This window comes from Struthio camelus, chromosome Z, assembly GCF_040807025.1.
Source record: "Struthio camelus isolate bStrCam1 chromosome Z, bStrCam1.hap1, whole genome shotgun sequence".
In the NCBI taxonomy this organism is placed as follows: Eukaryota; Metazoa; Chordata; class Aves; order Struthioniformes; family Struthionidae; genus Struthio; species Struthio camelus.
Window position 1 is genome coordinate 86,107,391 of NC_090982.1, and position 13,012 is coordinate 86,120,402.

Here is a 13,012-nt window from a genome sequence, read left to right on the forward strand (position 1 = left end):
CCCGAGCTGGATGGTGCCACTTCCGAGCCCCGCTTGCTCCTACATGATGTTCTGCTTCAAGGAAAACGCTGCCTCTGCAAAGCGTATCGCCACTTTGTACCGAAACCCCCTCTGGTGTCTCCTGCTCCCTCACTCGCTCCGTCCCCAGACTGGGAGTTCCCGGGGAGGGGGACATCGGCAACACCTGGACATCACCAGCAGGAACACAAGCACAAGGAAAATGCCTCAAGCTTTTCTTAATTAATTGCCGAGCAACCCACTCTTCCTAATGAGATCCACACACTCGAGCACCACAATCAGTGGCAGAAGTTAAGCGATTAGAAAGAAATGGCCAGAAGGTGAACCAGAGCCCTGCGGGAGGGGAACGACCAGCACTCCTGGAGACATCCTCACCGCTGCCTGCCCGGACGCAGACCCGGCGTCATAGCGCACGTGGGGTCCGCGCGCGCGGCAGATTTCCCTAACTCGGTGGGAGACGCTGAGGACTCGGGGGGTCTTCAACGGAAACTGTGCAACTTGGGGTGGGGGGAATAAAACGGGTAATAGTGTTGGTATAAGAAAAGCTAGCGTCCGAGTTAGCGTCGCACGGAGGCGAGCAGGAGGCGCTGGGATCGCCCGAGGCTTTCGGCCGGCTCGGCGCCCGGCCCGCCTCGGATTTGGGAAGGGAGAGGTTCAAAGGAGAAGGCGAAGGGAAAGCAGGGTGCTGGGCAACGAACGGGCCCCTGCCCCGGGCCATGCGCAGCACGGGCTTGTGCCCCAACCCGCTCGTCACACTTTTTCCGAAAAATAGAAACTAGTACGTAAAGAAGGGAGAAAGGAGCCCTCAGCAGAGACCGGCCGATGGCCTCGCGGGACGCCCGGAGGCGCGTACCGGCCCCAGCGTTTCCTCCCTGGCTGACGGCGTCGGCCGGACTCGGCGTTTGGTGGGAACGCGGGGATTTGCTCTCCGAGGCGCCCGCGAGCGCTCCCGGCCCGGCTCTGCACCCGCGCAGCGCGCGCCCCGCCACAACCCGGCGGGCCGGGGGGGTTTCACGTGGGACCGGGAGGCCCAGCGCAAGCCCGCAGGCTCAGCTGTAAATAGGCGGCGGCGAGCCGAGGCGTTCGCGGCGGGCTTACAGGCTGCGGGCTCGGCAGGAGAGTGCGTTCGCGACCGACGGCACCGTTAACAGGCGCTCGGTATAGCTCGGTGCTCGGGAGAGGCTTGGGGGGCGGTTTCAGTACGTGGAATTATAAATCTGGTATATTAGCGATAATCACCTCTAAAGCGCCGGTGCGATGATTTTTTTTTTTTTTGAAGGGTTTTCATGTTCATTGGTGCTGCTTGCTGCAAGGAAAGCAGGTGGCGGTGGGCTCACTTTAAGGCCAGACGAATTAGAGGCAGATTTTTGCTCAAGGGAAAAACGGGGAAACCTCTTCTATTAAACGCCGCTGACGAAATCCCTCTCTAATTTTGCTGCTTTTAGCGTTGTGCTGCTAAGAAGCGAAGCCGACTCCTCTCGGCTCCTTCCCTCCCCGGCTCCGCTCTGCCTCAGCCCCTCTAAGGCGGCCAGGCTGCGGCCACAGCTGGGCAGCCAATTTTTTTCTATTTCTTATAAAAAATGCCCGTTATTTCGGGAACAGTCCCGTTCTGCTTTTGCGCTCAACCTTAGGAAATCGCGGCGGAGCGAGAACCCGCCAGCCCCCGGGGAGGGCCAGGATCTCGCTGGGCATCGCCCAGCCGCCGCCACGCAGCCTCCAGCAGCCCCGCGAGTGCTGCAGAGACTGAGCTTCCAGCTCTGCCCCCGCGGCTCGTTTGCCCCGGTTCATTATTTATGACTTAGTAAAAGTCCCAGAAATTCCAGCTGGCAGCCGTGACATCTTTCCTAGCCGGGGGGGGGGGGGGAACCTAATCAAACCTAGGAAGGTCTCCTGAAGGTTTTTTTGGTCCTCACGAACTGCCACTTCCCCACGAGTCCTGGGGGGTTGGGCGGGGGGGGGGGGGGGAACGGCCAAAGCAGAATCAACCCAAAAGCAGGACGCGACGGTCACTTTTCACAGCAGAGCGTGGGGGTTTTGGGGTTTTTTTTTTTCTTTTTTTTCTTTTTTTTGCCGTGCGTCTCGGGATGATGCGCGAGGGCGGCACGGCCAGGTGCTCCGCTGCACCCCAGTCCTCGCTGCGTCCACGAGCCGTGACATCGCCTCCTCCGGGGGGCAGCGGGAGACAGCAGCAGGGGGGAGCCCACGCGTGACCACCCGGACGGGGCACCCACGCGAGCTACACGCGCTGTGCGCCCCTGCCACCCCCCCTCGCGCGCGCGCGCGCGCGCTGCCCCCCCACCCCCCGATGGGGGGGGAGTTCCCACGCGGGGCCGTGGGGCGCCGCCCCCCCTCCCCCAGCAGCGCGTGGCCCTTCCATTGAGACTTTCGGAGACTGACGTCACGGAGGGCGTGACCAATGGGAGAGCCGCTCGGGACCGGCGCCGCCAGGTCCGGCCCCATCGGGCCACGAGCGCCGCCCCGCGCGGCCCCTTAAAGCGCGCCGCCGCCCGCGCCCGCGGAGGGCCAGTGCCGCCGCCGCGGAGCCTGCCGAGCCCGGCCGCGCCGCCCTGCGCCATGAGGAGGCTCGTCCTCCTGCTCTGCGCCGGCGTGACCTGTTGCATGGCAGCTGGGGCCGCGGAGGCAACGCTGCTGGGAGGAGGTGGGTGAAGGGGTGCGCGGGCGCGCAGCCCGCTGCCGGCGCGCAAAAGCCGCGCGGCTCGAGGCGGCCGGTCGCGCGGGGCAAGTTTCGGCTGCCGGCGAGGAGCGGAAGCCGCGGGGGGGGGGGGGGGCGCTGTGGCGGCAAAGCGCGCGTCTTACGCGGGCGCGGGAGGTACCGGCGCTCCGCGAGGCTCCCGGCTCCGCCAGCACCCGCGGAGCCGGCAGAGGCAGCCGGCCGGACCGGGCTGCGGCCGTGGGCGCCGGGTGGGACGCGCAGCCCCGCAGCGGGGATGCGGTGTCACCCGCGGAGAGCGGCCGGGACAGCGCGGGCCGCCGCTTTCTGGGTGCTGCTGCGCCTGGGAGGGCGCCTGTGGCGGGGGGCTCCGTGGGTGAGGCGGCCTCTGAAACCGTGCACGAAGCCAAGCGCTGGGAAAGGCAGTAACCCGCCCGCCCTCCGCCTGGCCCCCTCCTTCCAGATGATGCTCTGGCCGCGCTGCTGGAGGAAGGCAAAGAGCAGGCGCCGGCTCCCAAGCGGCAGGTGAAGTTCAACCTCCGCTCCTCGCCCGACTCCGAGGACGAAGGCTGCGCCCTCGCCGTAGGCCACGACCGCTGTTTAGAGGAGTGCAACTTCAACGCCACGGCTAAAACCTTCTTCATTATTCACGGCTGGACGGTGAGTGCGGAGGCTCCCGCGCAGCGCTCTTTGCGCCGGCCGATGGAAGGGCGCGCACCCGCCGTCCTCGGAAACGCCCCGTGGGCGACAGCGTACGGGGCGCGCAGGGCAGCGGGCCGCGTTGCAAGCGCCGCGGCCTCGTCGTAGCTGCGCTCGGCGCCTCTGCAGCGACGCCGGCTCGCTTTGTGCTTAAAGCTCTGTGAAACCACCTAGTTCGTGTGCGGCCTTTCAGGATCGCTTTGCGTCTCTTTAACGTGAACGCGGTAAAGGGAACTTGATGGTTTTCCCTAAAAAATGCAACTTAGTAACCACTATGAAGTTGACGCTTGATTTAACAAATATATAGACTTTCTGCGATTGTAGCTCTGTGCCCACGGTCCTTAATTTTGCAGCATGGGCTCCCCTAAGCAAATAGGGGGCAAACAGTTTATCGAGCTTTCTTCTGTTTTATGTAACCGAGCGTGTGGCATTAGCGGATTTATCAGCTCTGCCTGTGCTTATGCAAGCCAAAGTGCCAAGCCTGGAAAATTTTGCAATCCCTCAGAATTCCTGAAACTCTTGGGGACTGGGAGATAAGGTGGCAGGTGCCTCTCCCTCCTCCCTTAAAAGGCAAGGAAGCTAACTACTGGGCTGTCAAAACTTGTTTCTCTTATTCCATGAGTGAAGCGCTGAGAAGTACTGGGCTTTGCAGAGAGGCGCATATCTGGAGTAAACATGTAAGCTGCCAACAAAGACCTGAGGGCAAGCCTGTGGATGTGCAATCTCTGCCCTGTAACTGGGGAAACCTCATGCTTGGATCTCTCCGCAGATGAGCGGCATGTTCGAAACCTGGCTGGGCAGCCTGGTCTCAGCCCTTCAGGAGAGAGAGAAGGATGCGAACGTGGTGGTGGTGGACTGGCTGGCGCTTGCCCACCAGCTCTATACGGATGCTGTGAACAACACGGAGGTCGTTGGGAAAAGCATAGCCAGGCTGCTGAACTGGTTACAGGTAAAACTTGCGAGAACAGCCTGTGTTGTAATGGTCAACGAAGGATGGTTGCACAAGGGGCCAGAAAGGCATTGGTGTAACCCTAATCCCCAAGGCTTAGTGCAACGGTGGCCCCCTAGCTAAGGAGGGGAAGGAGTCCTTCCTCCTGCATCTCCTCAGATTGGCTCAGGCGTACACAGCCCTCAGGAGCCTGAGCCATGCAAACCTGGGAGCCGGGTGCTCAAAGTCTGTGTCCATTCAGCAAGACGGATGGAAAGGGGAAGGGATGTGCTCCAACACTGAACCTGGAGCTGGTGTGCCCCGGAACCATCCCTGGCCAGTATGAAGGTCAGCTGCTGTTGCTGGCTCTTGGGGGGAAGAGCATTCCTGATGCTGTTTAAATGAAGAACATCCTAATTGGGATTGAAAGCTGGGTGGTATGGTTGGGGCAAAAAAAGTGCTGTGCAAATATGCATTGTGCATATGTCTTGAGGAAACAGAAGGAATGAAAACATGTTTGTCTCCCCTGCTCCCTCCAGTCTAGTCCTAGAACTGGATGTTAGATAGGTGAGTCCTGCAGATAGGAGCTGTGCAGATGTTCTGAAAAACATGAACAAATTATTTTCTTCCTGCCTTGCAGGAGAACCCTCTCTTCCAGCTTCAAAATGTTCACTTGATTGGATACAGCCTTGGGGCCCATGTTGCTGGCTTTGCTGGTAACCACGTCCAGGGGACAATAGGCAGAATTACAGGTAAGTGGCTCTTTCAGTGATCTTTCACCTTTTAGTAGCATTATCTCCCTGGAACGTTTCCTGAAGAGGCTTATTCATGGCATTGATGTGTTGCCACAGGCTTGCCTGTTCAGAAACAGCAAGCATCCTACCTGTGGTGGTAGTGGGGAGCACAGCACTCTCCAGCCACATCAGAGGAAAGCTCCTTAATGTAGGACAACAAACATAGAGATGCCTATGAAAAAAATCTCTTTCTGGGGACAACCTGCTCTTGAGTAGATTTGGAGGTTAGTTGTGGGTTCAAAGAAGTCCAGCTCAGGCCCTTCCTATCCATAGCCTCTTGAGTAGACGCTGTTTCCGTATTCGTAACTCAAATTGACGGGGGCGAGAGCTATTGGGTGCAGTTTGCCCTATGGGACGTTTGGCCAAAATCCCCTCATTCTTTTATGTAACTATTTTATTAGAGGGTGCTTTGTACAGAGTGCTTTCGATTCTGGAGGGAAAGAGACCTCAAATGTGAGAGGTTAAGATTGGTAGAAGGGGTTGCGTTAAGAGCCTAAATGCGATACTGGCAGTGAGAATTCATTAGTCTGGCAATAAACCTGCATATTGGTCAAGTCAAAAAGGTGACTGTTCAGATCACCTAACCATTACATCGAGAAATGGCTAAAGTGCACAATTTCAGGTCCTCAGTGAGGCTGAGGTTAACTTAAAGGCCAAAACCCATCATGATCTCAGATGCAGGAACTACCTGCTGCTGCCTAAACTTTTATTAGTCCCTCTGTACATCCAGTCTGAAAATAGACTAAACATATCCAAAGTGGCCCTGGCTGCCAGCAGTCTCTGGAGTGCTAGACCTCTTAGTGTTCAGTCAACTGCCACCTCTTGAAGTGTCTCAACGCTTTGAGCAAAAACTTGTCATTTCCAGCAGGCAACATGAAGCTGTCTCTGTACATAGAGCAGACCAGTGCTAATACTGGGGTGTATCGCACCTAAGCGTTAGGAGACATCTTCATCTGCTTCCTCAGTGAGCCCACAGTGAAGAGATCTGGAGACAGTACCCACAATGAGGCAGAGAATGTCTGTGTAGCATGCGGGCATGAGGGCTCCTAGCAGCAGGCTCTTGGCTACTGCGTATGAAATGACCTGAGTTCTTACCTGGTGTCTTCTGTGCTGTCTCTAATCCTAGGCTTGGATCCGGCTGGCCCTATGTTTGAAGGAGTGGACCCTAGCAAGCGCCTCTCCCCCGATGATGCTAGCTTTGTGGATGTCCTGCACACCTACACCAGGGAAACGCTAGGCATTAGCATTGGGATCCAGATGCCTGTAGGCCATGTTGACATCTACCCCAATGGGGGAGACTTCCAGCCTGGCTGTGGACTAAGTGATGTCTTAGGAGCAATTGCCTATGGGAGTAAGTTCTTGTTACTACTTTTGCCTCTGGTCAGTGTAGACTCCTCACGCATAGACCGAGGTTGACGCTGGGGAACGATCCCATTTACAAGAGCAGAGAAAACTTTTTCCTTCTAAACTGCCTGTTCTACTGGAGATAGTTACTAGAAACTAGACCTGCTTTTAATTCTGAAGTAGCATGTTTTCACCCTAACACCTGATCAAAACCTCTGGTCCTGTTGTGCTGGCTCTGGAATCCTCTTTAAAGCTGACTGTGATAGAGACTAAGATCGGTCCTCTTCAAGTGTCTTGCGCTAACCTTTTGAATGGCTACTCTTTGAAAAATGTCAAATTTAGCCAAACTCAACTTCTGTTGGGCTAAAAAAAGCTCAGCTCGCTATGTCTTATGGCTGCCAAGGTGACGAATGCTTAAACAAAATGTATCCCTTGCAACTCTGCTCCTCTAGCTATTGGTGACGTTGTTAAATGTGAGCACGAGCGGTCTGTGCACCTCTTTGTGGACTCCCTTGTGAACCAAGATAAACAAAGCTTCGCGTTTCAATGTACTGATTCCAGTCGCTTCAAGAAGGGAATCTGCCTGAGCTGCCGGAAGAACCGCTGCAATGGCATAGGCTACAATGCCAGGAAAACTAGGAACAAAAGAAACAGCAAGATGTACTTAAAAACAAGAGCTGACATGCCATTCAAAGGTATGCTTTCTCTTAAAGAGCATAGTCTGATCTCTCTAAGAGTGGATGAGTGAGGTGACCGTTATATTCAATACTGAGGCAAACGTAGAGGTGGAAGAGTAGCATCACCCCCAAGAAGGGGAGCGACAGGCAGTAGAGCCTGCTGCTGTTACCTGGCTACGCTACTGCTCTGGAGCATCACCGTGCTCCTTCCTCCATGTGAAATAACCAGGGCTCTGGCTGTAAGGACACGCTTGCTGCCTTCTAAGCAGGTCTATGGCTTACATGCTCCCTGCTTGCAAACCCACCTCTACCTTAGTGTGGTATGAGGTTTGGAGAGCCCTCCCCAGCATGGACAGAAGGGGTCCTGCAGCTCCATCTATTGTTGGGAAAATGTCAACTTTATAATTGGAGGCAAAGCAGGAAAAAAACCCTGATCTGTGATGTCTTGATATACGTATCTATATGGTGATGGACCCCTTTAAAAAGGGTCTAACCTTTGCCTGCCAGCACTATTTCACGAAGAGCCACGCTTAACAGCACTGGCTCTTCACGAACTTGGCTCCATCTATGCTATCCTTGTCTCCCTGCAGTCTACCATTATCAGATGAAAATGCACGTCTTCAGCTACAAGAGCTTGGGAGAGGCTGACCCCACCTTCTCCATCACCCTTCATGGCACCAATGGAGACTCTGAACCCTTCTCTTTAGAAATGTAAGTAAACTGACTTATTGTGCTCACTTCAAGAAGGTAACTGAGACTAGACAAAGACAAGGTGATGTAACTCCTTTTCTTCCAGTAACTGGAATTAAACTGATTGCAACTGATTCTAGCAGCCTCACTTTGCATTGCAACTGATGCATTGCAACTGCATAGATTCTAATGATAATGATTCTAATGCAACCGCATTGCAACTGATTCTAGCAGCCTCACTTCACCTTTCAAAAACTTTTCGTGGAGCAACTTCATTATAACTTGTTGCCGAGAAAGCAGTTTGTGCCCAGTCCTCTGCACATTGGTCTTCATGGCTCAGCGTTGAAGTTTTGTCCTGTCCCTCCCTCCCTCCCTCCCACTTTGGATATAGTCTGAAAGCACCTCTACCTCGAGGTGGTGTTGACCTCCTTTACTTTGTTTCCTCTGGGACAGGGTATGACATTCACCTGTCTAATGCCTCCTATTAAACCAGCTATCCAAGCTCACTTTAATGATATCAGTAATTAACTGGTGGCAGTTGAACATAACGCACTTGATAAGCTGCAAAGGGCTGTCTTGAATGCCTTGCATTGAATGACAGAGCATCTGGCACTCTTCCATAAGGAAGAAATGTTGAGTCTCTGCTTATCTTTCAGGCTTGAGCGAATTGGCCTTAATGCCACCAACACCTTCCTGGTCTATACTGAAAAGGACATGGGTGACCTCTTAAAAATAAAGCTCACCTGGGAGGGAACTTCGCAGTCATGGTACCATCTATGGAAAGAGTTTAAGAGTTACTGGTATCAGCCTTCAAAGTCGCCCCAGGAACTGCACATCAGACGTATACGGGTGAAATCTGGGGAAACGCAGCAGAGGTAGGTAGTTGTGTCAAAATGCTTGTGAACTGACTCGAAGCTTCAAGAGGGGGCAATATACAGAATCCAGTAAGAACAGTGGTGGGGTTTTTGACCTTACCTGGTAGCCTGAATGCCCTTTCATTTTAGTGTTACCAGATGACGCTTCCTCATGGGGTAGGAAAGTGGGTTACTTGCCAATGTGAGATTACAGACTAGGTTTTAAGCAGAGCTAGACTAGATTTGACATGTTCTATTGCCTTTTTAAAAAAAGCATAGCACTGTCTCTTGTCCTTGGAGATTGAATTAGTCTCTTTTAAAATGGTTTAGATCATACCTGCAGGGTTAAAACACTGTCAGTGCCAAGAACAAATACCAAAGCGCACATGAGGGAGGCTACTTTTGTTACCCGCATGATTTGCTGGCTTGGCAGAGCGAACCAGCTCCAACAAACGTGCAACCAGTAACACGGTAGCACCAACTACTTGAGCGCTAAGTTGCTCCTTCTGACATCCCTAACTGGCAAGCTACATGAGGCTGCTCACTGGCAACCAACAAGCAGAGATGCCAGGCCTGTAACAGGTCCTGAATCTTGTGCTGGTGTTGTGAAGGTAACCCGACGTTTCCCATGTTTCTCAGCTTTAAATAAGCAGCTATCATCTGCTAGGTAGTCTGCACCCTATTTTCTGAAATCTATGAAGCATGAGGGTAGCAGAAGCAAAGATGCCCATGTAAAATATGAAACTAGGAAAGGAGTTATTGCATCAGCTATTCAACAGAGTAATGGTGTATCAAGATGCTTCCTACAGAAAGGGTGTCAAACCAGACAACTCATCCTAGAATGAACGTGTCATATGGATTACAGCTATATATATATATATATCACTCACGCAGACCACAGGTAACTTTTCTGATTCTTCCTCCTAGGTTTGCTTTCTGTGTGGAAGATTCCCAGCTGACCAGCATATCTCCTGGTAAAGAGCTCTGGTTTGTGAAATGTGCAGACAACTGGCAAAAAAGGTAGGATTTTGCCCAGCTGGTTTTCTCCCTATCTGATGCATGTGGCTGACATGAGTGCAGTCTTCCTAAAGGAAGACCACTAGAACCAACTTTTATTAAAAAAGTGGATAAATTTGAGCCTGGTTCCTGGCTTATTAGACTTAGTGATAGCCAGTGAATACACAGAAATAAACTAGGCAGATAACTAGAGAGTTGATGAGATGCTATACTCATTTCTGATCTCAGTTTGACTTCTTGCACCTTTTGGTGCTACCAGAACTCAAGATCCTTGCAACAGTGGAGAGCTAATTGGATGCCCCTCACCAAGGCATATTAGTCCTGTTTGCCTCTGGGGCACACCTCCAGACACCTGGGATCAGCTCTTAGACCTTGAGCCTGGCCCCAGCAGGGACAGCTTGTTGGCTTCAACTTACCTCTAGCAATGCTTCAGATAAAACCCTGTTAATTTGGCTGGATGACAGTCTCTTTCAGACTAGGCCCAGCCTCTTAGCCTCTCTTATCTCAGTTTGTAAACTTAAGGCTTTGATGCTCCTAATCAAGAGACAAAGCACTCCTCAGGTTAGAAAAGCCTCATGGAAGTAGTGTTTTGCACAACCTTCTTGGAAAGCAGAATTTGACTCAAATGCGAGCTGGTATGGTTCCAGGTTTGGGAAAAACCAGCAGGCTGTTACACATACAGTAGCAAACAATTTAATGAATGAGACCCCTATGCTGCTCTGCCACAAGTACTGAAAGATCAAGGAAATATTCCTGCAGGTACAATAAAAGGCTGTTTTGATATGCTTCTCAGTAACACCCATAAAACAGGAATTGCTGGCAGATGTGCCCTTCCTGCTTGCTGGCGGAGCACAGCTTTTGCAGGAGGCAGAGTAGAGCTGAGCTCCAAAGCAGCCAGGTTTCCAGGAAATGATCCTTCCTCTCTGAGCCCATGAGTGACTGCTGTTGGATTCTCCATTCCTGCCAAGTCCCTGAAAGATTACAGTTCCCTGCTTGGAGACTGTCTGTAAACATCTGTCTACCCTTGACTGGATCTGAATAGGCAGACTCTATCAAGACCTCTATTTGCAGCTATCTGCCTATTTGTTTGCATAATGTCAGCTTCACATTCCCACCGAGTTGCTGTTGGGCAAAGCGTTGCTCTTAACCTCTGTATTTAACTGGGTATTTTCTCCTCTCTGCTTTTCTTAGGTCTGTATCAAATTTACTCTGAAGACTTCCCTGAAGACTCACAACTGAACAGCCTAGATGCATGAAGACCACACAAGTGGGAAGATACTCCGGCAAAAATCTGGCTTGGTAGCACTTAAAGCAACTAGACCTTCAGGACAAAACATCTTGGAACAGATGCAAGAAACTGAGGAGCAACAGATGGACTGTGGTCCTAGACCTACAGTAACTAAAACTGCATTCTCCTTTTGTAGGAGCCTGGCTTGTGCATTTAACCTTCTCTTGATCTGTTACACTCTACATTTCCTTCCTGCTCCCATTAACCAGAACTACAGATGAAACCTTCACAGATCGAGGCCTCAGCAATGATCTACTGGTCTGCCTGCTAGTGGAGCTGAGAAGATAACCATGTTAGCTGACCATCAAACTGTTGGTGACAGAACTGCCAAGAATAAATTAGTGGCTAGTGTAGGGGTTACTGAGTCCAACAGCACTAAGGGCTGTGGGAAGATAAGACCACCAAATGTGTAAAGTTTGCGTGGGGAGGGATTTTCAGGGGAGGGAGTGGGGAATAAGCACAATGCTACTTATCTTCCAGCTGTCCTTTGCTTACCCTAAAAATCAATTACTGTATCTGGCTGATACAGAAATCTCTATAGGTCACCTTGTAGAGGAACTCCATCCTCCCTGTATCTAGGGCAAAACAAGATCCAGATACCAACTGATGGTGCTGGCAGCTGCTCCTTGTTCCCCGAGTCAGTGTCTGAACCAAGCATGTGCATTGCTATATGCTGAGCTTTTACTAAAAGGCAAATGGCAGCTGCCCATCCACTGACTAGAGAGGAAGGTAATGAACTGTCCTGTTTTGGGGGAACTTTGCTTTGGTCCTCTTAACTACTGAGAAAGTGTTCGCCTCTGTTCAAATGCTGCTGTAGTACCAGAGCATAATTAAGACCTTATTTGAGGCAAAGTACTTAACTGAGCCAAACAGACAACAGTCTACCCTCATTGCTGCAATGTCCTAGCTGGATTCCCTGGCTCCCAATGATCTTGGCTTTGTTCGAGTTGGACAGGTGCTCTACAGCTGTCCTAGTTGCTACAGCAGACCAGCCCTTGTCAGAGGTGAACTAGCTCCTTATTTTTGGAAGGACACGTGGTGTTACAACTGGGACTGCTCTTGAACTTGGGCGTACAGAAAGGCAGTCTCAAGCCATAGTGCTGCCACATGCTGAGCTAAGCTCTGGAGACTTAAATCATTTGAGGCCTATGGTTGACTGAGTTTTTTGTAGAACTTCAATCCAAGCAAAGCAAGCACATTTGGAGTTTTTTCCCCCCATGGTTTTATGCAAAGGCTTCAATAACTGAAGCCTTTGGTAAGTATCTGTGACTTGTCATGGTGCCATACTTACAGTGGTTCCAAAGCCCTATTTGTATATTGTGGTTTTTCTATGACTTAAAGCATTATTTATTTCTCATGCTGTACATATGTAAAGTTTTAAACACTTTGGTTTTGAGTAACAGTTTTTATAAGCCTTGAGACAAAAATAAAGGGCTTTGTAAGAAGCAATAAGGAGACTTAATTAATTAAGACATATCCTGAGCTTTGCTGGAACACCAATATATGGCCACATCATCCCTCCCCTGCAGGTCACAGGCCAGCAGAAAGGAAGGTTTTTATGGCCCTTGCTGTATGGGGCTGTCACCTCAGCTGTGAGCACGCTGGACTTCCGAAGGATGGTGTTGCTAAGCTGAAACAAGCTAAGACAGACTGCCTCAGCTTCTCCCTGGCCTGACTTCCTGACGTGTTTTGGGGTTTTTCTTTATTTATTTTTTTCTCCTTAGAATATCGCTTTTTTTCCTGAAGTGTTTAGCCCATTGGTGACTGCTACATCAGCAGCTTAGTTTTTCCCAGCTTTGCTACCCACTGCAGCAGCCACACTACCACCTTTAAGGAAACATCTCAGGGTGATGTGCCTATCCGTGACAAGCTGGTGGCACCACTCCAGCAGCAGGACTTTGCAAACAAAGTAAATACCCCCAAGCTGGGAAAGATTTACATCAAATTACTTAGTTAACCTTTTCCCATGAAAAGCCAATTAAGGGGTGATTGCAAAGAAAACTGCAACTTTGTAGACTTGGCTGGTATTGAT

General features: G+C 51.5%; 1 protein-coding gene across 1 annotated transcript; it reads left to right on the top strand.

Annotated features, from left to right (window-relative positions):
* The first annotated feature begins 2,480 nt into the window (after positions 1-2,480).
* LOC138060905 (endothelial lipase-like) lies at positions 2,481-12,428 on the top strand. The gene is made up of 10 exons (XM_068928519.1): positions 2,481-2,677; positions 3,153-3,349; positions 4,158-4,337; positions 4,957-5,068; positions 6,237-6,461; positions 6,907-7,149; positions 7,722-7,842; positions 8,478-8,696; positions 9,603-9,695; positions 10,884-12,428. Exons 1-10 carry the CDS (start codon positions 2,593-2,595, stop codon positions 10,903-10,905), a joined length of 1,497 nt encoding a protein of 498 aa, XP_068784620.1. The 5' UTR covers positions 2,481-2,592; the 3' UTR covers positions 10,906-12,428.
* Positions 12,429-13,012: the final 584 nt, after the last annotated feature.

Excerpts from the sequence above, each read along its gene's own strand:
- LOC138060905 (XM_068928519.1), top strand. The coding sequence starts at position 2,593 with ATGAGGAGGCTCGTCCTCCTGCTCTGCGCCGGCGTGACCTGTTGCATG. Across the intron at positions 4,338-4,956 it reads GGCTGCTGAACTGGTTACAG|GAGAACCCTCTCTTCCAGCT; the intron begins GTAAAACTTGCG and ends CCTGCCTTGCAG. Across the intron at positions 8,697-9,602 it reads TCTGGGGAAACGCAGCAGAG|GTTTGCTTTCTGTGTGGAAG; the intron begins GTAGGTAGTTGT and ends TCTTCCTCCTAG.